The sequence below is a fragment of the Crotalus tigris genome, unplaced genomic scaffold (assembly GCF_016545835.1).
Source record: "Crotalus tigris isolate CLP2741 ecotype Arizona unplaced genomic scaffold, ASM1654583v1 scf7180000017800.2534000, whole genome shotgun sequence".
Lineage (NCBI taxonomy): Eukaryota > Metazoa > Chordata > Lepidosauria > Squamata > Viperidae > Crotalus > Crotalus tigris.
The window spans coordinates 1702842-1725890 of NW_024096645.1; the positions used below are offsets into that span (position 1 = coordinate 1702842).

Sequence of the window (23049 nt, forward strand, 5' to 3'; positions counted from 1 at the left end):
AGATATCAGAATTTTATGTCATGGTTCTGATCAACCTTCTGCCTTCTGCTTATGCCTTTTTGTCTGGAGAGAAGCATGTTCACTTTATGTTGTATGCTTACACAATTGGAAATAAAAACAAACATAATACTATTACAGTATGCTTTACCTGTAGCATAACACATAATCTTAATGTCTACACTTTCTCTACATCACACGTGAATTAAAATTCACTTGGCTTTTTACAATTCAATATATTTAAAGAGATGGATGAGTTCACTAGTGCAGTGTTTCCCAAACTTGACAATTTTAAGACATGTGGACTTCAACTCCCAGAATTCCACAGCCAGCAACGCTGGCTGTGGAATTCTGGGAGTTGAAGTCCACATGCCTTAAAATTGTCAAGTTTGGGAAACACTGCACTAGGCAAAAGAGCATTTAAAACAATGATTTGATCAGTACCTGACTTCCCAGAAGCATTACATGTGTAGGGGATTTTCACACCACAACAGATCCTCTCATTTTCCCTAACTAATCTGCCAGAACATTGTTTGGCTATTCTACAATTTGTTGTTTGTTTGTTTTTCCTGCTGGCCCTGAAATGTAGAAAAAAAAATTATGGCAAGGGAAAGGAGCCAGGAGTAGAGTAAACTGTGGTGAATGGATTCCCAGAAGCTCTCCAAAAAAGTATAAAACTTCAAGACAATCATTTTGGCTCCAATGTTGTATACCCTGCAGAGAAACCAGGAATAGATGTATTGGTTTTGCAAGCTGTTCTGGAGTTGCACTTGATTTTTTTTTCAAACATCCAAGCTGGAAGGATCACAGTTTCAAAATTTACTCATGATCATAATGACTAGGCTCAGAAGCAACTAAGTGCTATGCCAAATACTTCATCCAGAGATTTGTTGACAGGGAGCTAACATAGTATACTATCTACTTTAATACAGTGTATTTCATATGTGTATGCATATGTACATTCTATATATTCTATATGTGTGTGTGTGTATGATATATAGATGTAGGATGTAAGATGTAAACATATGACGTATGAGTGTGACGTATTTTTATGTATGGTGGGTGGCATGTGTCTTCCTCAATCTCGTGTCCTCTACCAGAGGGCTGGGAATTTGACGGTTCTGCACACAGTATCTTAGTTTTTCCTAGCACTGCATTGTTCTGGACAGAGAACTCCAGTGCTCCTCTCCCAACTTAGGAATCACAGCCTTGATTGTTCCTATGACCACTGGGACCACTTTGGCCTTTACTTTCCATATCCTCTCTAGTTCTTTCTTCAGGCCCTGATACTTCTCCAACTTCTCATACTCTTCCTTCCTGAGGTTGCTGTCTCTTGGCATTGCTACATCTATTACCACCGCTGTCTTCCACAGGTAAGGTTAGTGTCAGCCAGGATTTGAATCTTGGTCTCCCACATTGAATGGTGATGCTCGAGCAATTACATTATACAGCTGCTTCTTTATGCTACTATATATACAATTGTAGTAACAGAACTATATAATATTAAAGGACACTGATACATATTCCATATGCACTTTTTAATTCAGATTCATGCAAAGTACAGGAACTGGTGCTGGAAAAATAATCAACCTTGTGCCACCCAGATGTGCAGAGATTGTCTGAAAATTGCACTTGGCAGCACATAGAAAGAATGACAGGTTGAGGAAGGCAGACCTAAATGATCTTGTCCATCAAAATGAAGAGCACTTAGTGGGATGATTTAATTAATACTAGTTTCTATCACTTTATGTGGTTAAATGAAATTTTAGATAATTTGATTAAATTTAGATTCCCTTCCATTCCCCACCCACCCCTGGTCCTATAATGATGGACCATCTGGATTTTAATACTTACTTCAGATCAACGGAAGTAAGTATTTTGCTGCTGACCTCAACAAGATATGGAGTGGAATTTTTACACGTTTTGTTTAAAAATGGAATGAAATGTTACATTAAGTAGCAGCTGCATATATTTCTGATACAGATTTCAATCAGCTGTTCAGACTTATCTTTGATTCTTTAATGGCCTTGGTAGATAGTTATATACAATTAGGCTAAATTAATTGCATATAAATGTCTATCTTTGTCATTAAAGTTATATTAATAGAAAAACAAACTAGGACTTGTTATATTCAATGAATCACACACAAATTATTTGTTAGGTGCATGTTAGAAACTCTTTATAACGGGGTTGGCAAAATAACAAGTCTATCTTGTTTAGTTAAATGCCTTGCATTGTGGCATCCTTTTTCTTCAGCACTGGTTTTCACACAACCAAGCATATTTCTAACCAAAACTGTATGTGCATTTGTAATGAATATATATATATATATATATATATATATATATATATATATATATATGAAGAGGAGGCACGACCACGAACGCGAAGCCAAAAAATAGCAAGGCAACCCAAAATCTTAAACCCCTCTGCAATTCAGACTAACCTGAGCACAACCAAACAGAACACTCCCCCAGCCAATCAGAGCACAGCCAACCCCCCAGCCAATCAGAGCACAGCCAAGCCCCTAACCAATCAGAACACACCTCCACCCAATCAGAACACAGCCAAGCTCCCACCCAATCAGTTCATACCCCCACTGGCAGTTAAAAGGAAGAAACAGCTAAGACCACACATTGCTGCACGAAGCTGAAAACACCAGCCTGAAGATGATGAATGGGACTTCGTCGAAACGTCGCCAAGACACTTCCAATTTTATGCAGGAGAAAACCCGAACAACCAAAGACCTACAAACCTCAGAAAACATATATATATATATATATATATATATATATATATATATATATATATATCCTTCACTTTTGCAATAAATTGCCTGAAGATAGCAGTTTGCAACAAAATAAATGTTTACAGAGAAAAATGATTTTTAAAACTACTCAAGGACAATCTTCTTAGAATGTCAAGTGTAACTAGGGTACAGATGCAATTTAGGAAAAGCAAAGTCACCTCATGACCAATATAAAATAGTACCGTATATCAACATTCAAAGCCTTAGGATGCTTCTTCCTTCAAAATTCTCCAGTTTCTTCCAGCTCAACCTGTCATCCAGAATGCAATAAAGCTTGCTCAAAACAAGTTGTTCAGCATGAGAATTAAGCCCTTAATGTTTTGGGGATGAAATCGTTTGCTTTCAAGTCATGTTTCTCATTGACATTATTTCTCTGGTGGTGGGAAGTCACCCTCCAAATTGTTATGCGGCAATATTTCATAGATTAATGGCATGCTCTAATTCTTCCAAAGTCGTCCCAATATAAAACCCTGCCTCAGAGGAACACAATACAATGCCTCTTATCTCTCTGTTACCTCAGATGATATGGCAAGAAGCAGACTGTGTCTCAGAAAAAAACATGACTCCATAGAAAGATGAAAAACAGCCATAAAGACTGATATCCAGATCCTGCAATATTTCTAGCTCAGGAAGAAGCATTAAAACTAGAGTTGAATGGGCTTGCTAAATCAAACTACTGCCATTTCTTTACTCTTGGAGAGCCTTCCAATAATCTTAGCTGAAAGTTTACCAGTCTTAACTGCAGAAGGCAAATAGGCATAAGTGCAACCAAGAAGGCAACTGGTGTTTTCATAGAACATGTAAATGGTAAGGACCCATCTATTGGAACAATTTGCCTCTCGTATCAGCTGTGGTTACCCCCTACTGCCTTGATGTCCATTTTTCATCCCAGTAGAAGCAGAGTATAAATAGAGCCAGGAACAGAAGAGATGCTACGGCTAAAATAGTAATGTTTTGGAAAGTAAGAGGACTTGGTTGCTTCTTCAGAAGTTGGCTTCTTCAAGCATTGTTAGGAAAGACTCCTACTGTATCTATGATAGTGGCTAATCATTGCAAGTCATCTTAAGAGCTGAAGTCAATGTACATCAATTCCTGGCTCCATTTTGGACAGCTTAATAGCTAATGGTATGCATGCTCATTCAGAAGTAAATTCTAGGGGATTTTGAGTGATTTTCCAATAAATATAATTCCATAAGGCAACCATTGTGTGCGGATGTTGGACTGGCCTCAGGGATCTAATCTACTTTCAGCCACAGAAACTCCCCGGTCAGTCATTCTCACTCAGCCCAACCTTTTTCATAAGGTGATAATTGTGGAAGAGACTTGGACAGATGCTCCCTTGGTGGGATTTATATCTCTTAAATATCTAAGGGATTTATATCTCTTAGGTATAAATCTAAGTAAGTGTGTGTCTGTATATGTGTGTAGTCCAATATTCTAGACCCTTTGGATTATAACATTTTTAAATATTTAACCTGTTGTGCTGTGTAACTGCTTATGAAAAAGAAATACTATATTAATTTCAGCATAATATTGTTTTTTTTTAATTGAGAACTGACCAAAAAGGCTTGTCTGCTATGTCATGTGCTTTGGCACCTGATTATGAGCCCAGCAAGCTGGCATATTCCATAATGGTAATTAAACAAATCATTGTTTGGTTTGACACATGGATTGAGTCAAATTCTACTTCCAAAACTACAATTTCCTTCTATCAAAGAACTTCTGTATTTTTCACCAGTTTTCTGCCAGGCCCTTCAAATGCTCAGCCAGTTACATCAAATTGATGAACAATTTTAAATGTCTACTCAAAAGTGCCATTGAATTACCCATTGAAAGTTGGTGTAGAACTGAGGAACTGATTGTACTTGAAGTAATTTAACTGGAATTGATGTAACTAAGATTATCCCTGTTGATGGCAACAGATTTACTCACTATACAACTACATTTAGTTCCAACCCATTATGCAGCATTAAAGAAAGCTTAAATCTATTGACTTTCCACCTAATTTAGGACCGCCCCAGAAGTGGAGAAAACCAAGAGCAGTAAAATATTTGCTAGTAGTAGTTGCAATGTGCTCCAGAACTGTTGCAGATGGCATCCCTGTGATCTGCAGCTCTAACTCTCCACTTGCTCCAGATGCTCTGCTTGCTTTCTTCAAAGAGGAGAAATCCTCACTAATGAGGTTGTTAAAAATACTGACTACAAAAGAGGCAGGCTAGAGAAAATTCTTCATTTCTGTGGAGGGGAGAGCCAGCACAGGCTTCACAGTTTGGGAGGTGTCAAAAACCTTGCTGCATAATTAACATAACAATTAATTTGAAGAACAAAACTACATTCTCTAACTGCAAGTAAAGACCCAAGGCTACAAACAGTCTTTCAATGACATTACACATCCAACATTATGGAATTTCACCTAAGACTAAGGAGTGCCAGATCTGGTCTGCAAGAACCTGGAGGACCCTAGATATTAGCCAAGAAATTTTGATATCTGGTTGGCCATTCAGATCTTGGAAGATCGATCTGGCTAACAGCAAAAACCTCATGTTTAACTAAATATGTAGAAACAAACTGCTGTGATTCCTTCATCCTTGATTTTACAATATCTAATTTTTACAATAATTTTGAATTACTGTGTCCTTGGTGAAGCCTGCAAAGTGAAAATTTTGTTCAGTCTCCATGAGCAACTAGGTCCACAACACTTGGTGCTTCTGCAAAAAATGCAGCTTTTTGCTTTTGTTAATGCACAAATGTGGAGGTCTAAATTGTCTCAGTAACATTTGGGGGAAAGTAAACGGACATTTTCATTGAAGTAGAAATGTAACTCTAAAAAGAATACTGTACTAGCTCCAGTTAGTTGCATGTAATAATCCTGTTTTATTTGCTAGACATTTTTATTTTTAAGTCGTAGAAAACACAGAGCAGGTAGATGCCTGGAGAAATAGTTGATTGCATTACTTGCTCTACTGTAATAATTCTTCTGGCTAACAGAGAAGAGAACTAGTGATTTATTTCAAAATGAAGCAAAGGCACTTTAGTTTTTAAGCACTAATATAGCTTGTCTGGAGCCTATCAAGTACAAAGAATACCTTGAATTAGATGTCTATGGATACAAGGCTTAATGGAAAAATAATGAATTCAGTAGCAGAAACTGGAAAATTTGATTGAATGGTCAGTCTACAGTAAAAAAACTTCAAACTGCTGGATTTCAGGTTACCAAAAAATCCGGTTTTATCTCTGTGGCCAGAATCAAAATCATGAGGTTTTATTCTAGTATAGTAGTTACTTTATTGATGAGTGCCAGGAAGTTTATTAGTAAGATTGCTTCCCAGATGCTCAATAGAATTATTTTTAATTGCTATCAAGTACCTAAGAATCTCCCTTCATTTTATCTCCTCAATAACAAACCATGGATTGGGCTAGCTAGGCTGAGAGCTATAATGCAATGAACAACATAGTTAAATGGAAATTCAACTTTGAGTTTTTCCAGTCCAGCACCTTAATCCTTAGACTGAATTGCTATATATTTTTACAGTTGTGTTTATTGCTGTTTCCTTCCTCATCATCTTTCTCTTGTTGTTCTTCCATTTCTTTTGCATTGCAGCAAAGTTCATCAATGCATAATGTGACCAAGAGTTTTGTTTTTTTAGTTGGCTTGATGCTGAGAGGAAGTGATTGGCCCAAGGGTCACCCAGCTGCCTTCCTTGCCTAAGGAAGAACTGAAACCTGGGCTTTCCCATTCCTAATTCAGCCACACTACACCCATTTGGTTCTCACATGTCCTTTAATGTAATGATTGCTATATCTAGACTCAGCGTGGATTCTCTCACTCAATCCACTAAACTATTCTGGGTTTCACTTCCTTAATACAGACTGTTTCTGTTCCTCCATCCTCGCATAATCCAGATTTTGATTTAGAAAGATCATTATACTATCTATGCTAAATATTACAAAAAAATGAAATTCTCCTTCATTTTAGCATTAGTTTCTTAAGTCTTCTAAGGAATATAGAAACAATGATATAAAATTAAGTTCTATACCCTGCTCCAAGAAAGAAGTGTATGTCCACCGGTTTCTATGGCACATGCATGCTCCAATATAATCTTAATGCACCAACTAGAGAACTAGCTCTAGAAGCAATTCTACTTTGCCCAGATTCCTTCTTAACTTAGTGACAGTTGGAGTGATGAGCTCATTGTGTGCATTATGACATCATGGATTACAAAACAACTTGATGCTGCCATTTTAAGAGAACTTCAACAGTTGGAATTAAATTCTTTCTAAACAAAACCTGTCTTTTTCTGAAAAAATGGCAAGTAAACCAAAGGAAGAAAGTTTGTGGGAAAAAATAAAAGTAAGTGACATATGGATAACACAATAATAAAATAACAGAGTTGGAATGGACCTTGGAGGTCTTCTACTCCAACCCCCTACTCAAGTGGGAGACCTTATATCATTCTGGACAAATGGCTGCTCAATCTCTTTTTAAAAACCTCCAGTGATGGAGCACTTACAATTTCTGGAGGCAAGTGGTTCTACTGATTAATTGTTCTCACTATCAGGAAAATTCTCCTTAATTCTAGGTTAGATCTTTCCTTGATAAGTTTCCATCCATTACTTCTTGTCCTGCCCTCAGGTGGCTTGAAGAAAAGGTCGACTCCCTCTTCTCTGTGACAGTCCTTCAAATATTGTTCACACTGAGCTCCCAAATTGGCTCTGCTTCTTCTAGTGACATTGAAACATCGCCAATGTTCATCTCTTTGAACTCTACGAAGGTTAGGAAGTTTAGTTGTGTCCCCTTATTCTTCAAACATTGTCCATCTTTGTTTGATTTATTGTTGATCTAATTATAATTGGATGAATACTTGCAACATGTTAATCCAAAACCTGATTTACAAATTATATTGGTTTAATATATGTGTAAAAATGGCTTACATGACTCATTAAGCTAAAACCAAATAGCATTCTGGTTTAATGCAGTGGGAATCTTATCTATGATGGAATGACTTGCTAGCAGATTTTTATTTGAATCTGTATTTCCACCATGAGAGATCCTCCTGAAAGTTGACCAAAATGCCTTATCCATCTCAACTTTTATCACACCATATATCCTTTCTAGGCAACTAACCTTTGGCTAGATCAGTGGTTCTCAACCTTTTTAATGCCGCAACCCCCAACCGGTCGTAAGTTGAGGACTACTCAACCGGTCGTAAGTCGAGGACTACTCAACTGGTGCAGCACCGTTTGCAGAATGGGACTTTTGGCGGGCTCAGCAGGGCAGAGACAGCCTGGACAATTCCTATTGGCTTTTGAAAGCCAATAGAATTAGACTCTATTCAAGAGAGTCTATTCTATTGGCTTTCAAAAGCCAATAGAATAAAAGGGAGTAGCACAGCTAAGGAAAAGGGGAAAAAATGGCGGACTGCGTTGTTTGGCGACCTCCGTGAAATGGTCGTTCGACCCCAAATGGGGTCCCGACCCACAGGTTGAGAACCACTGGGCTAGATCCATCTAGATTCCTAACTGGGTCAAAAGTGAAGGCAACATATTAGACAAATCCACCAATTAGTACTGATGCATAAGTGGGACAATTTTTAATCCCACTGGGGATCTTGTCAGTCAGATTATCTTTTCTTAGTCAACATGCTGGGTGATCCTAAAAAAAAGGATAAGGATCCTAAGGATCATATTACCCAAGACCCCACCCACCCATCCAAACAGTGAATCTTGGCCAACCTATCCACTAAATATTTAGGGAAATCCCCAGATCCCTCTGGAAGTTCATTGGGTAGAACAGTTGTCTGGGGTGGGCCAAGTGAGTCTCTTTTCACAGGGGAGGGTAACACCAGTGAGACAGAAAGCAAATCAGAAGTAATTTGTCCAGAGCAATCAACTGAACACAGAATATAGAATAATAGAGTTGGAAGGCACCTTGGAAGTCTTCTAGTCAACTCCTGCTCAATTAGGAGACAAACAAGTGGCTGTTCGGTCTCTTCTTAAAAGCCTCCAGTGATGGAGCAGAGATCGTATACTTCTGAAGGCAAGCTATTCCACTGGTTGATTACTCTCACCATTAGGAAATTTCTCCTTAGTTCTAGGTTGTTTCTCTCCTTGGTTAGTTTCCATCCATTGTTTCTCATCTTGCCTTTTGGTGCTTTGGAAACAGTTTGACCCCTCATCTTTGTAGGAGTCCTCAGATATTGGAACACTGCTACTATGTTGCCCCCCCCCCAGTCCTTCTTTTCATTAGGCTAGACATATCCAATTCCTGTAACCATTCATCATGTTTTAACCTTTTTCTTGCCTAAGTGTAAAATCTTATTTTTATCTACACTGGATTTCATTTTGTTAGATAGGGCCCAATGTTCAAGCTTGTCAAGATCTTTTTGCATTTTGAGCTTGTCTTCTGAAGTGTTGGCTATTTCTGCCAGCTTATTGTCATTTGCAAATTTGATGAGTTCCCCTTCTATTCCCTCGCCTAGATTGTTTATGAAGATATTGAAGAGTACTGGGCCTAAAACGGAACCTTAGGGTACCCCACTGCTTACTTCACTCCATTTGGCTGTAATTACGATGAGGACTACATATTGAGTACACTTTGTCAGTTAACATTAACTGCATTAACTGATGTTAATGACTTCCACTATCTGATCATATCACTGCCTTGAGACAATGTGATCTACACAGATCTAATGTGCAGCCACACACACACACACACATATATAAATTCTATCATTTATTTGGGATAGGTCCATGGTTACCATGGAAGCCATAAATTTCTAAGCTGCCTTGGACTCAAAGCCATGAAGCAGCAAATTGAATTTCCCAACCAGCGACAGCCTCAGGGACTCTATTGCCAGCCCAGCAATGAAACCTTGAGTTCTGGTAAAGATGATAATGAGCAGCAGCAGGGATGGCAGTACACCTGCAGCAATCCCAACTGTTCCCTTGAAGTCAACTTTTATCTGTCCCTCATACTCAATTTATCTGGATTATCTGGACAGCAACGCTTTCAAGGGCTTTCAAAGACTCATGGATGACAATAGCCACCCCATCCAACCCTCTCAGTTAGTCTCAGTAGATGTAAAACCTAAAAATCTCTGGGCCCAGCCAGGTCTCAAACATGCGAGATTGGTACCCTTATCCATGACAAGGTCATGAATGAGGACAGCCATATTACAAACCAACCTCAAAAGTATAGCTGGACCCTAGGGTCACTGAGGATCTAATAGCCATGCATCGAGAGTGGAAACTGAGGGCCACACAGTATGACAGTTTTCAAGCAGTAGACCCAGTATTATTTAATGTAGTGCACGCTGGGTTCTTGTCACACTTACTTCTGTCCATCATCATCATCCTGATGTTCCTTCCTGTCTTCCCCAAATAACTCCCTCCTTATTCCTTCCTGCTAGATCAAAGACACATTCACCAATTTATCCCACCCATATTATACATTCACAAACCAAAGCCCTGAATGTCTCCTGGCTACAATTGCACAAGCACTTGATGGCTTCAAGGGAGACAAGCCCTGCAGAGAAAATAATGTACCCAAAGACCCACCAGCCACTCACACTGCCCATAAGTGGGGAACTTCAGAACTCTGAATGATTAAGAGGACTGAGGTGACGCCAGGTCCTAGCCAGAAACTCTGAAGCCCAAAAAAGAACTAGAGCCAAAGCGGTGGCTTCCCGCAACATTGGTAGTCCTTGAGTCAGGACCACCAATGGCCTCCAAGTAAGCAAAAGAGGTCCTAGTAGAAAATACACCACCATCCCTAGTGTTGCCAGGCACTATACAACAATCATCAGCCCCCTGGGCCCCATCAGGCCTAAGGCAAATCACATTAAACATCCGAGGATGCCTGTCTTGCCACAGCAAGCCCTAAATACCTAACAGTCCACAGCACCTTCTTGTCACTGTCAGCTTCAAAGATGTTCCTGGCTCCATTAATTCTGGCAGAGTCCCAGGACTCCAATGTGATTTCCAGCACCAGAGATAGCTCTGCTTCCCATGCATCCTCCAGCCTTGCCTGCAGCAGTCAGATTTCAGATGCCCATTGGGTTTTGTGGTGGGCCAGGGTTCTGGTGAGTGTTTTAACAGCCACCCAGCCCAGCTACCATCAGTGACAGAGGGCTAACTATTGTAACCATGGTAGTTACAAGGCTCCACAACAAAACAAACATAATCAACCAACCCCATAAGCCCAGCAGACTCCCTCATGAACAATCAACACTTCTGGACACTAACAATGTGTCATGATGGGCAATTTGGAATTATGAGCCTGAGGATCTCTCTTCTTGATTTGACAGCATGCTCCCAGGTTGAAAAAGTTGTTGATGCCAATTGTCTCCAAGTGGCCATGTTGCCTACCCTGCTTTTGAGTACAGTCCAGATGAGCATTTGCTCAGGCTGGTTATTCTCTGCTGAATTTTCTTTGCTTCAGAGGAGGATGAACTAAGCTAGCATTCTGACCCTGAGGAGAGAAACCCTGGCAAAAGCTTAGGTAAAGGGATACTTTGAGAAGGGAAATTTTATAGTCAGGAGCAGTGGAAAGACTGGACCATAAACACTTCCAGTTTCTATCCTTTCCAAATCCTGGCCTATTTGATTGCTTGGAGGAGCAGTGACATCTCCTCTGGCAACTGGTTGGGAAGAGTAATAGTGAACCGAGAGGATGTATTGGCATGTTGCTGGAGGCCACCTCTTTGGCTCAGCTCTAGCCAATGTAGATGTCCTCCAAGGTATCATCAGACAATGAATTTGTGTGATGCTTTTGGGAAATAATAGATGGGAGGAGAAAAGGTTAAGTTAGAGATCTGTTAAGACTAGGGAGTTCTTGATGGAGTCCATGAACTGCATCTTCTCTGGTAAAAGAGGTCTGTTCCTGGGAATGGAGCTCTCTCATCCCAGAAAAAGCATCATCCAAATCTTCTAGCACTACCTCTAAGATAGGAAGGTACAGTAAGGAAGGAGAAAAGAAATCTAAGGATTACCATGTGTGTTTCTTGCATTTTGAAATGAGCTGGTAAAAAAATAATTTTTAGATTTCTAGGCATACTGTTAGGAACTATGATCAGCAGTTCTTTCCAAAGAAATGGGATAAAATATTTTCACATTATAGAGCTGGTGGATTCTGAGTGGCATACACATTAGATTTTTCCAAGTCACCTGACTCTTGTGAAGTGTGCTATTCCATATTAGTTTTGATATTAAAAAATAAGACATTTTGCGACCTCGAAGGTCAATTTTATTATCATAGATAATTACAGTCTTATGAAATGGGCTACAGCCCATGAAAGCTTAAGCTATATGTGCAGTAATAAAATGGTTTGTCTTTAACATGTAAGAAAACTTATTTGCTTTTGGAGCTATAGACTAGCCTGGCCATCCCTCTGGAAACTTTTCTGAAATAGTGATATTAGATATTTGTTCTCTTTTTGATGGAAAGCTGATATAGGTAGTCCTCGACTTACCATCACAATGGAGCCCAAAAATTTCTGTTGTTAAGTGAGACATTTGTTAAGTGAGTTTTGCCTCATTTTATGACCTTGCTTGCCACAGTTGTTAAGTGAATCACTGCAGGTGTTTAATTAGTAACACAGTTGTTAAGTGAGTCTGACTTCTCCATTGTGGCTTGTCAGAAGGTCGCAAAAGATGATCACATGACCCCGGGACCCTGAAACCATCATAAATAGGAGCCAATTGCCAAGTGTCTGAATTTTGATCACATGACCCTGGGGATGCTGCAATGGTCATAAGTGTAAAATAAAGTCATAAGTAAGTCGCTTTTTTCAGCACCGATGCAACTTTGAAAGGTCATTAAATGAACTGTTGTAAATAGAGGACTAGCTGTATATGGCATCTTTATATAAACAACTTTGAAAAGCTTTTGTTCCCTACTAGTAGAATTAGTCGCTAGCCTGTATTTGCCCAAATGAAGGAAATTCCAAACTCTATCTTAAACCAGTACATGAGTGAGTAAGAAGCATTTTGGGAAGCTAAAAATCATTTCCCTGTGAAGATAGAGTTGAGTCTTAGTGATTAGATTTGGATACATCTACTACTTAATTTGAATTAGTGGGTCTCTAGGCCCAGACATAATTTTGATTGCCAGCAGTCAGCTCTTCCGACATACAAAAGCAGTTCAAAGGTATGTTTTACTCACTGCTTAGCAGTCACAGCCACATAGACCTGAAATGGACACCTGAATCTAGAAAGGATCCTGTCTATCTCCATCCAACACTTCTTAACTAGATGTGCTGATACACGATGCTTGAGATTTCCAGGCAGCATTCGAAATTTATGGGAAGTACGGGGCAGGAAAGGATGGACTCACCAGTTGATTCATTATCACCACTTTGTTCGTCAACCTTTTGAAGTATTCAAAAAATACACAATGACACCTATTGATAATTATTGATAATTAACCAATTATCAATTGATAATTGATCATTTTTAATGTGTGCCATTGTGCCCACAGGAAAAAAATGACAATAAAGGTTATCTATCTATCTATCTATCTATCTATCTATCTATCTATCTATCTATCTATCTATCTATCTATCTATCTATCTATCTATCAGCCCTTAGGTGTTTTTGGCAGCACGGGACTTGGTGTTTCTCAGTGCTCTCCTTCTGATATCTCTAAACGTTTTGAAAATTTAATTGTTATCTCATTGTCTCTTCTCTCTGCAGAAGAATTTCCCCTGGGCCAAAAAAGAGGAACCACCACCACCACCATCACGAGCAGCAGCACAGACTAAACAGGTTTCTGCACAAAAGACATTAGAGGTACTGGTCAGAGATTTGACGTTGCCAATTTTGAGAATATCAACTATGTGACTATCCATTAAGGGGAAAAAAACTATAGCATCTGTGTTATACCAGAGTGTTATATTGTCATGTACATAAACAAACATTCCTATGGAAGCTAAAGAATATTTTGAGTGCATCCTTTCAGTCTTATAAAAGGGTACATTTAACCAAGAGTAGATCTGAACACAACTCTCCAGTCAGGTTTTGAATTATATGTGAGAATCTGTGCCCCATGCACTGGGGAAATGATCTTAATAGATCTTGGAACTTGTGATCTAAGAACCCCAAGGAGCCCTTCAGTGTATTCATTTCAAATGTTATGTCTCCATAGAGGGTAAGCTTAGGCTAGCAATATCTAGACTCAATTTTACTTGAACCAACTGAAAAGAAAAAGCAGAAGCAAACCTTGATACACTGCGGAGGGCCTGCTCCTGACACTGCCTGAAACATGGCAAGAGACATATTTTAATAGAGGCAGAGTGAAAGGCAGAATGGATTTAGCACTGGAAAAAAGAATTTAACCACTCTGATACATTACACCAATGGCCTAAGGAAGGCAACATTCTCTCTGTGGTAAGTCAGCCCCCGCCCCAGAGAAAGAAATATTTTTGGGAATATTAAAAGGCAGAATATTATATTTCCCCAAAGGATTTTGAAGGCAGAACCCCCCCTCCCAAATCTCTCTGCCCCAGACAGAAACCAGGTCTGCAGAAATGCAGATGTGATAATCTTGTCAGAAAGATGGGAGTCAGGAAGCTGGGATTAGAAAGAAAGATCTCTAGAATCAACAATTCCTCACATCAAAAATTCCAACAGTCATCAGCCACAGCCCCAGGGAAGAAGGATATGACCTTTGGGACATAATAAGATTAACCCACCACCATCAGAATACCAGAAAGACACACTCAGACTCAGGTCAAAGTACATGGCACAGGAAATACAAAGCCTCAAATAGGAACATGAAACAACCTCAAGAGCCCCAGAAGGTATAAAAACCCAACCCTCCCTGCTATATGTTGTCAGTTTTTTCCAGAGCCATCTTTCTTGTCTGGCTCTCCTCTTCAATAAACTACAACCTTCTTTCTAAAGCAGTCTCCATGTTGTTTATTCTCGACTTGAACTGGCCCCTGATGAAGATTTTTCTTTCAACACTTCTTACGGTTGTCAACACCAAATTTCTGCAGGTGTGCCTACAAAATTTAGGGCAAGAGCACTCTTCTAATGAGATTGGTACTAGAGAGGTATTGTTCTGACTCAGAAGGTAATGTGTTGCCATTGTGACTAAAAGCTTTTTATACAGGTAGATCTTGTTCACTGACTGACTCATTCAGTGACTCTTTGAAGTTACAATGGCACTGAAAAAAATAACTTAATGACCAATGCCCACATTTATGACTCTTACAGCAATCCTCAGTCACATGATCACCATTACAATCAGTATACATTGTCCTATGCCTGACCTGTTGTTTTGCCCCCCTGCCCCCAGCTTTGCGGAGCAGAGAAATTGAAGAGAAAGAGAATACGAAAGAGTAAGCAAGCAAGCAATGGGGAGTAGACTAGCTATTTGCGTAGTGTGCCCAAGGCTGCTGGTGCCATCGCATTCCTTTCGATGTGGCATCCGTTGTCTGCCTGCTTACTTTCTTGTAATCCTTTTTTCTCAAATTAATGTAAATACAAATGTTAGTTCTGTTCTTTCTATTTATACCACGCAGTAGTGAGTTTTCCAAAGGATAGGGGAGTTTTGAAAAGAAAAGCACAGTCACTGTCATCTGATTTTCCACTTAACAACTACTTTGCTTAATGATAGAATTGCTGATCTCAGTTGTGATTGCTAAATGAAGACTACCTAGTAGTTTTATCTTCCATGCGTATATTCAAGTCAATGGCTAGCTGCATTGTTGTTCATATGCAGGTCATGTACTTTCAACCAAATTCAAGTTGCTGGTTCTCACCATATATTGCTGATAGCCAGACTGGTTGTTATTGTTGTTATTGTTATTATATTAATACCTAATATTAAAATATGTAATGTTAATATATTCTATAATAATAAAATAATAATATTAATTAGCTTTATAACATCAGTAATATAAGAATTGGAAAAGACCAGAAATTGTTAAGTTCTGAAAATTGAAATTGACAGATTATAGCATAAACCAGTCCAGGAAGTCTCAGTGGTTATCAGCACAATGAATGCCATACCAAAAATCTTGAACTGCATTTAGAAAATCTGTTTATTGACAATATTTCCATCTGTCAATTGCAAAAGGCCACATTGTTTGGATCCATACTTACACTGATATATTACGACAACCAAGATTCTTGGGAAGGACTTGATGCATATGAAGGTCCATAGCAGCTAAAGAACTCTGAGCTGTGATTTCACATTATAATAATAATGAACACCATCTAGCAATATCTGCCTATCTTAGGTCCTTGGAAAGGATTTAATCGGTGGATAAAAATGCCAAATCCACTCTGAACATCTGGCTGACTATGTGATCAACCAAAATAATAGAATATCTGCTAAAGTTCGTATCTTTTCAGAGATGTGATAGAGGGGGCCTGAAAGCAAATGTTCTTTTGGAGGATTGTCCAAAATAAATAAATGCATTCTGATTTCTTGTTTTTGCACCTTCTCCAGATATAAAGCATAATTTCTAGACCTGGAACAAGTTTTCCCAGTGTAGCTACTCGTTAAATTAAAAAGTTATGCAACAATAAACATGGAAATGAATCAAAACCAGGCAGAAGCAAACCATTTACAAAGCGTGATTAACTTAATATCTTATTATAATGATTGAAAACAGAATCCCCACCATAGCCTGACATAGGGATCAATTAATTATCAATCAACCAGTTTGGTCTAGTGCAGGGGTAGGCAACCTTGGCTCTTTTATGACTTGTGGACTTCAACTCCCAGAATTCCTGAGCCAGCCATGCTGGCTCAGGAATTCTGGGAGTTGAAGTCCATGAGTCATAAAAGAGCCAAGGTTGCCTACCCCTGGTCTAGTGGTTAAGGCATTGGGCTAGAAATCAAGAAACTGTGAGTTGTTGTTGTTGTTTTAAATTATTTATTAAATCTCCCTCTCCCCAACAGGCAATTTCTAGATTAGAGATCTAGTCCTGCCTCAGGCATGAAAGTCAACTAGATGACTTTTGGCCAGTCTCAGCCCAACACACCTCACAGAGTTGTTGCTGTGAGAAAAATAGGAGGAAGAAATATTAGTTGTCTTGTCTTAAACGATCACATAATCAAGAATCACCACTATATAAAAAAGATGTTGAGACTCTAGAAAGAGTAGAGAGAAGAGCAACAAAGATGATTAGGGGACTGGAGGCTAAAGCATATAAGGAAAGGCTGCGGGAATTGGGTATGTCTAGTTTAATGGAGAGAAGGACGAGGGGGGACATGATAGCCATGTTCCAGTATCTCAGGGGCTGCCACAAAGAAGAGGGAGTCAAGCTATTCTCCAAAGCACCTGAAGGCAGGACAAGAAGCAACGGATGGAAACTAATCAAAGAGAAAAACAACCTAGAACTAAGGAGAAATTTCCTGACAGTTAGAATAATTAATCAGTGGCACAATTTGTCTGCACATGTTGTGAATGCTCCAACACTGGAAGTTTTTAAGAAGAGATTGGACAACCATTTCTCTGAAATGGTATAGGGTTTCCTGCCAGAGCAGGGGGTTGGACTAGATGACCTCCAAGGTCCCTTCCAACTCTGTCATTCTACATAGCCCCCCTGAGATAGTTATAAAAAAAATAAAAAAAGATAGGATGTAAATATAAATAAGTATGGATATGCCCAGAGTATGTTTAAAAAGTCAATTTGATGACCATGACCATGTGCACATTTTTGTAGCAAGGCTTGTTCCAGAATGAATCCAGGAAGAACAACAATCAGAACCCTTGTTTTTCTCTACTGGGTAAAAAGATGCCAGAAAAAATTAAGTTAAAATGACCAACATCCCATGAAATCAACAATTGACATGTGGAGTTGTCCAGGTATGTAGGTACAATTGGCATAATAGTATCCACTTTTTGAGACGTTTGTCCCCTCTAGTCCAGAACAACCATATTTTAAATTTGTAGTTTCCGTCTTTTGTCTCTTTAATCTTGTGCAGCTGATGGAAACAATTAAATGGAACACTTGACTATTTGGTGCCACTTTCTCTCTCTCTCTCTAGCCAGGAAGAATTTTTCTGCTGCTTTTGGTTATATTCTACTGACACCCTCTTAATTGTTTCCTCTTCTCAGACTGCTCTCTACCTCCAAAGCTGGTGGCGAGGTACGCTGGTCCGGCGTTCTCTTTTGTTTGCCACTCTTTGTGCGATGTCAATCCAGAGATGGTGGCGCCGACGGGCCTTCCAGCTCAAAGAGGAGAGGAGGATTAGGGCCTTGATGATGTATGTTTGGCCCGAGAAGTCGACCGTCCTCTTGCAGTCAAAGTTAAGGATGTGGCTTACACAAACTCAGTTCAAGAAATATCAAAAGGCAGCCCAGGTTATTCAAAACAACTGGCGGAAGTATGTTCTTCAGCAGGAATTCAGCAACTATTCACTCAACAACCTGACTTATGATGGCATAGATTTGAATATTGACATTATTGTTGAGTAACAAGAACTCAGGAACAAAGGAGAAAAGTACTTGTAGAATACAACTCAAATAAATAAATAAATAAATAAATAAATACATAAATAAATACATAAATAAGTAAGTATGTAGGTAAGTAAGTAAATAAGTAAGTAAGTAAGTAAATTTCATTATGTTTTGACTGGAACTGATTGTTAAAGCACATTTTTGACACCAATATTTATTTGGAATGTTTGGAATGGAAAGCCAGAGTTTGTAGAGAGTGTATATCTATTTATAAAAGTAGCTTGAAATGGGGAGACACGCATATTTGGACTCTGAGAAATTCTGGGAGAGGCATAGTGAACTAACCTGTCTCTAAAAGAGGAGAGACAATGATTATGGTTTCAGACTGGTTCTATGGACCCCCTCAGGAAGACAGGAGGTCACCCACGTGTGCTGTTTGCAGTGACTGTTGCAAGGAGATTGCAGGATGGTGGTCTTCCATGGGTTTGAGTGCTAGGAGACAAAGGAATCAGCCGTCACACCCACAACCATGGTAGAACCTTTTAAAGGCCTATGAGCCTCATTTTCTCATCACTTTCAGAAATTACCTATTTAACTAAAGGCTATTAGATATCTTCAGAATTGTAAGTTGGAACAGCCACCCTGTAACTTTATCTTTATTCATGAACAAAAGAGAAAAAGTTAAGTTTAGCCATTTAAAGAATTGGAATTAAATGCCAAAAAGCTAAATAAGACTTTAATCCGTGAAAGTTATAAACAAATTAAGGGTCAAAATAAGTTTGAAATTTTAAGATTTTTATTATAAGATTTTGGAACTAATTATAAATAAACAACCTTTATAATCATCATCATCATCATCATCATCTTACTAGGAACTGCTTCCATCCTGCGACAATATCTGTAATACCATCAACATCCACATCTGCCTATCCCAGGTCCTGGGTAAGGACTCAATAGGTAGACAAAATGCCAAATCCAGTCTGAACATCTGGCTGACTGTGCGATGATCCACAATAATAATAATAATAATAGTAAAGTTGGAAGAGACCTTGGAGATCATCTAGTCCAACCCCCTGCTCAGGCAGGAAACCCTATACCATTTCGGACAAATGGCTGTCCAGTCTCTTCTTAAAAACTTCCAGTGTTGGAGCATTTACTGCTTCTGGAGGCAGGTTGTTCCACTGGTTAATTGTTCTCACTGTCAGGAAGTTTCTCCTTAGTTCCAGGTTTCTTCTCTCTTTGATTAGTTTCCATCCGTTGCTTCTTGTCCTGCCTTCAGGTGCTTTGGAGAATAGCTTGGCTCCCTCTTCTTTGTGGCAGCCCTTGAGATATTGGAACATTGCTATTATGTCCCCCCTCGTCCTTCTCTTCGTTAAACTAGACATACCCAATTCCAGCAACCGTTCCTTATATGTTTTAGCCTCCAGTCCCCTAATTATCTTTGTTGCTCTTCTCTGTACTCTTTCCAGAGTCTTTCTAGAGTCTTTCATGGGAACTAAATTGTTTTGTGTATCTTAAGTAATAAGAAAGATATGAGATTTTATGATTTCAGAAACTGGATACCAGAAGGGACTAAAGGTTCCAGGAAAAGAAAAAAAGTGCAGATTTACCTTTTGATCTCAGCTGATGTTGGGATTTACAAAATGATACAAAATGTTTTGACATTTGAAATACTTTAATTTTTGAAGAATGGGATCAGAATAGCCACAATATCAGCACTAATGCCTGCTTCTATGGATAGATTGTGTCTAAAAGATATTAACAAAGGAATGCTAGAAGAAAAACAAATTCTTCTTGATGTAGAAATATTAGAATCAGAAATACTGAATAATAAAAGAAGTGTGGATTACAAAATAAAGAAGGTAGCTAAGATAGAGATACAAATGGCCAAGAAATGATCCAGATAAGGACTTTTTGCTAGATACGCAAAAGAAAGGTCATTAAAGCTTTGAAAACTAAAGTGAAAATACAAATGACAAACTAAGAGAATGACTTCAATAATGATTTCTTATGGTATTAACAAAAGAGATTTGATGAAGCTTCAAAGAAGTTGTTGGAATGAGTAAAAGAAAGATAGATTCCTATAACAACTGAACGAATTAAGCATCAAGATTGTTAGATGAAAAAGGTGAGAATATAAAGATGGTTTGTTTGATCAAGGATAAAATAACACATGTTTTTATAAAGCTAGGGCAACCCTTTACAAACTTTTTGCTGACACCATAATTGAAAAGTTGATGATTTATGGATTTGCATATAGATAAGGCTGCATTATGGAAAGAAGAGATAATCTGTTTGTAACCTTAAAGGGGTGAAGATTTACTAAATTTGTTTGTACTAATTGTGTGAAGTTACTTCCTTCAATATTTTTTCATCTTTTCTTTTATCTTGCACTCTTTATTCTTTCTATCTCTCCCTTTCTGAGTTTTGTTGTATTTGCTTTTAATACAATAATTAAAATCTTCAATTAAAATTATATTAAAAGAGACAGGGTGATGGGGAAGCACACAAACACAAAAAACTGGAAGTTCAGAGATAGAAGTCTCTTGCTTTCAGGGTGCTTCTTCCTTGAAATCAGAAGTCAAATAGTGAATGTTTAGTATCGTATATGCCAGTGGTGGTGAACCTATGGCACGCGTGCCAGAGGCGGCACTTGGAGCCTTCTTTGTAGACACATGTGCCATTGCCCCAGCCTTGCCTCCCCCAGCAGCCCCCCGGAGAAGAGTCATCCCTGAGCATGGCCCACGTGGAGCAGCGCAGCCAAGGACATGGCAGCCAGGCAGCGTAGACAAGACTCTTCCCTCATGCCCCATCATGCACAGTTGATGCTGTGGGGTGCAGGCAGAGGGCGTGGCCTCCATGGCACTGCTGGGCTGCCTGGGCGATCTGCAGCGGGCCTTGGAGGCAGTGAGGGCCCTGCGGGCAGACAGGGCAGGGGATGGGGTGGGGGTGGAGCGGAGTAGAGTGGAGTGGAGTGGGGGCGGGGCAGAGAATGGAGCAGGGATGGGCCAGTTTTTGGGCACTCGGTCTCTAAAAGATTCACCATCACTGGTATATGTAGTCGTTCCACTTGTTTGGACATTTGGGTGTTTTAAGATTGCTGTCCTACCCCAATTATCTGTCCTACCCCACAAGCCCAAAAGTCATCCTTGACCTTCTTACTGCTTGAAGAAATGGGGAATAAGTTTTTGTTGTTGTTAATTGCGAAGTTGTGTCCGACCCATCGCGACCCCATGGACAACGCTCCTCCAGGTCCTCCTGTCCTCTACCATCTTCTGGAGTCCATTTAAGTTCACACCTACTGCTTCAGTGATTCCATCCAGCCATCTCATTCTCTGTCGTCCCCTTCTTCTATTGCCCTCAGTCTTTCCCAGCATTAGGCCCTTCTCCAGTGAGTCCTTCCTTCTCATTAGGTGGCCAAAGTATTTGAGTTTCAACTTCAGGAACTGGCCTTCTAGGACTGACTGGTTTGAATGCCTTGCAGTCCAAGTTACATGTTTTATTTTCTCTAATGGTGCCTTTAATGAACAAGCAAAGTTAGGGCCACAGCTCAGCATAATTAATAAAATCAGCAGGTAAAAGAGAAGCGAGTACTGACGCTACTGTAGTTTCTATATTTCAGCAATTAAGTTATGCTGAGTTCACTGAACCTTGAATCTCAGAAAAGGCTAATTTACATTCTGAAAATACTGAGAAGCAGATCAGAAGCAACTTGGTATATTTCTGCAGTGGGGTTCTGCAATATTGCAGGCTAATCCTGTTAATTCCCAATTGCCAGCAGTTGGGCAGTTCAAGTTTCACCGGTTCAAGGCTGACTCGGCCTTCTATCCTATCGAGGGTCGGTAAAATGAGGACTCAGATTGTTGGGGGAAATATGCTGACTCTGTAAACCACTTAGAGAGGGCTGTAAAGCACCGTGAAGTGGTATATAAGTCTAAGTCCTATTGCTATATCTCTATATCAAGGAGAAAATGTCAAAAGTAGATATACTCATCCCATATCTTGCAATCAACATCACAAAAGTTTTAAGCCACAGTAATCAACAATCTGTTTTGCAGGCCTAAAGAAAAGGAACAACTAGTTTTTCTTTTCAAGTTTCCTAAAAATATTATCATTAATGCACTTAGGCTGCACATATCTGGATGATCCCCAGGTGTTCAAATTTTCCATTTCTCTTTGCCATTATCTAACAGTTATATTTTGCAGCCCAGATATAATAGCCTTATTTTTATCTCATATTTTTGAATCTTTCCCCCGATTGACTCATCTGGAACAAACCTGATGAATTTTGGGCATTAACAAGAAGTTTATTTGCCTAGGATGTTAATGTTTGCTCAGTGCTGTCTTATTATTATGTTTTGAGCTATTAACTTCTATTCTAATTTTTCTGTCATGCCATGTTTTAAATATTGATTTAAATTTTATAAGTCATCTAGATTCTTTTTAACTAGACTTGGAGAACATTTTTTTCAATAATTAAGAGACAACTAGCTTACAACTACCATATAGTTTCTGACATAGATGGACATAGACAGATCTGATGCCATGCTTTATCACTGAACATTTCTCAGAATATTTCTCTTGGGAGGTGATGTAAAGAAGTTGAAATAGGGCATCCCTGCATTGGCTAAACAAAAGAAACTCTACATTTCTAATAAAGTAGGAATTGTTTTATGGTATCTCAAATTAGGTGAGTCAATTGGAATCCAAGTCAAATGGTCTTTCACATCAAAGGAAAAGATCAAGCAGCAACCAGAGAAATCAAGATCAAACTCAGAAGATTCTGCCCATGTGCTCTCCTAATGAGTTAGGATGGTCTATGGGGTC

The 23049-nt window shown here is 39.1% G+C and overlaps 2 protein-coding genes across 4 annotated transcripts in view; one reads left to right on the forward strand and one right to left on the reverse strand.

The window, feature by feature from the left end:
• GRM2 (glutamate metabotropic receptor 2) overlaps window positions 1-23049 on the reverse strand; it is a 47835-nt gene that overhangs the window by 17242 nt on the left and 7544 nt on the right. The window contains exon 1 of one of the 2 annotated variants that reach the window (XM_039342635.1): window positions 6844-6951. The exons of the other annotated variant lie outside the window; for it this stretch is intronic. The gene's annotated coding sequence lies outside the window, so the exon portion shown is untranslated. Of the gene's footprint in view, window positions 1-6843; window positions 6952-23049 lie in introns of those variants that run through there. 2 annotated transcript variants of the gene reach the window in all.
• On the forward strand, window positions 7028-18301 carry IQCF6 (IQ motif containing F6). Of its 2 annotated transcripts, XM_039342637.1 has the most exons (4): window positions 7053-7157; window positions 7440-7578; window positions 13499-13594; window positions 17881-18301. In XM_039342637.1, exons 2-4 carry the CDS (start codon window positions 7552-7554, stop codon window positions 18238-18240), a joined length of 483 nt encoding a protein of 160 aa, XP_039198571.1. In that variant the 5' UTR covers window positions 7053-7157; window positions 7440-7551; the 3' UTR covers window positions 18241-18301. The 2 variants fall into 2 exon arrangements, with proteins under 2 accessions (XP_039198570.1, XP_039198571.1); XM_039342636.1 differs by lacking the exon at window positions 7440-7578 and having other exon boundaries at window positions 7028-7157.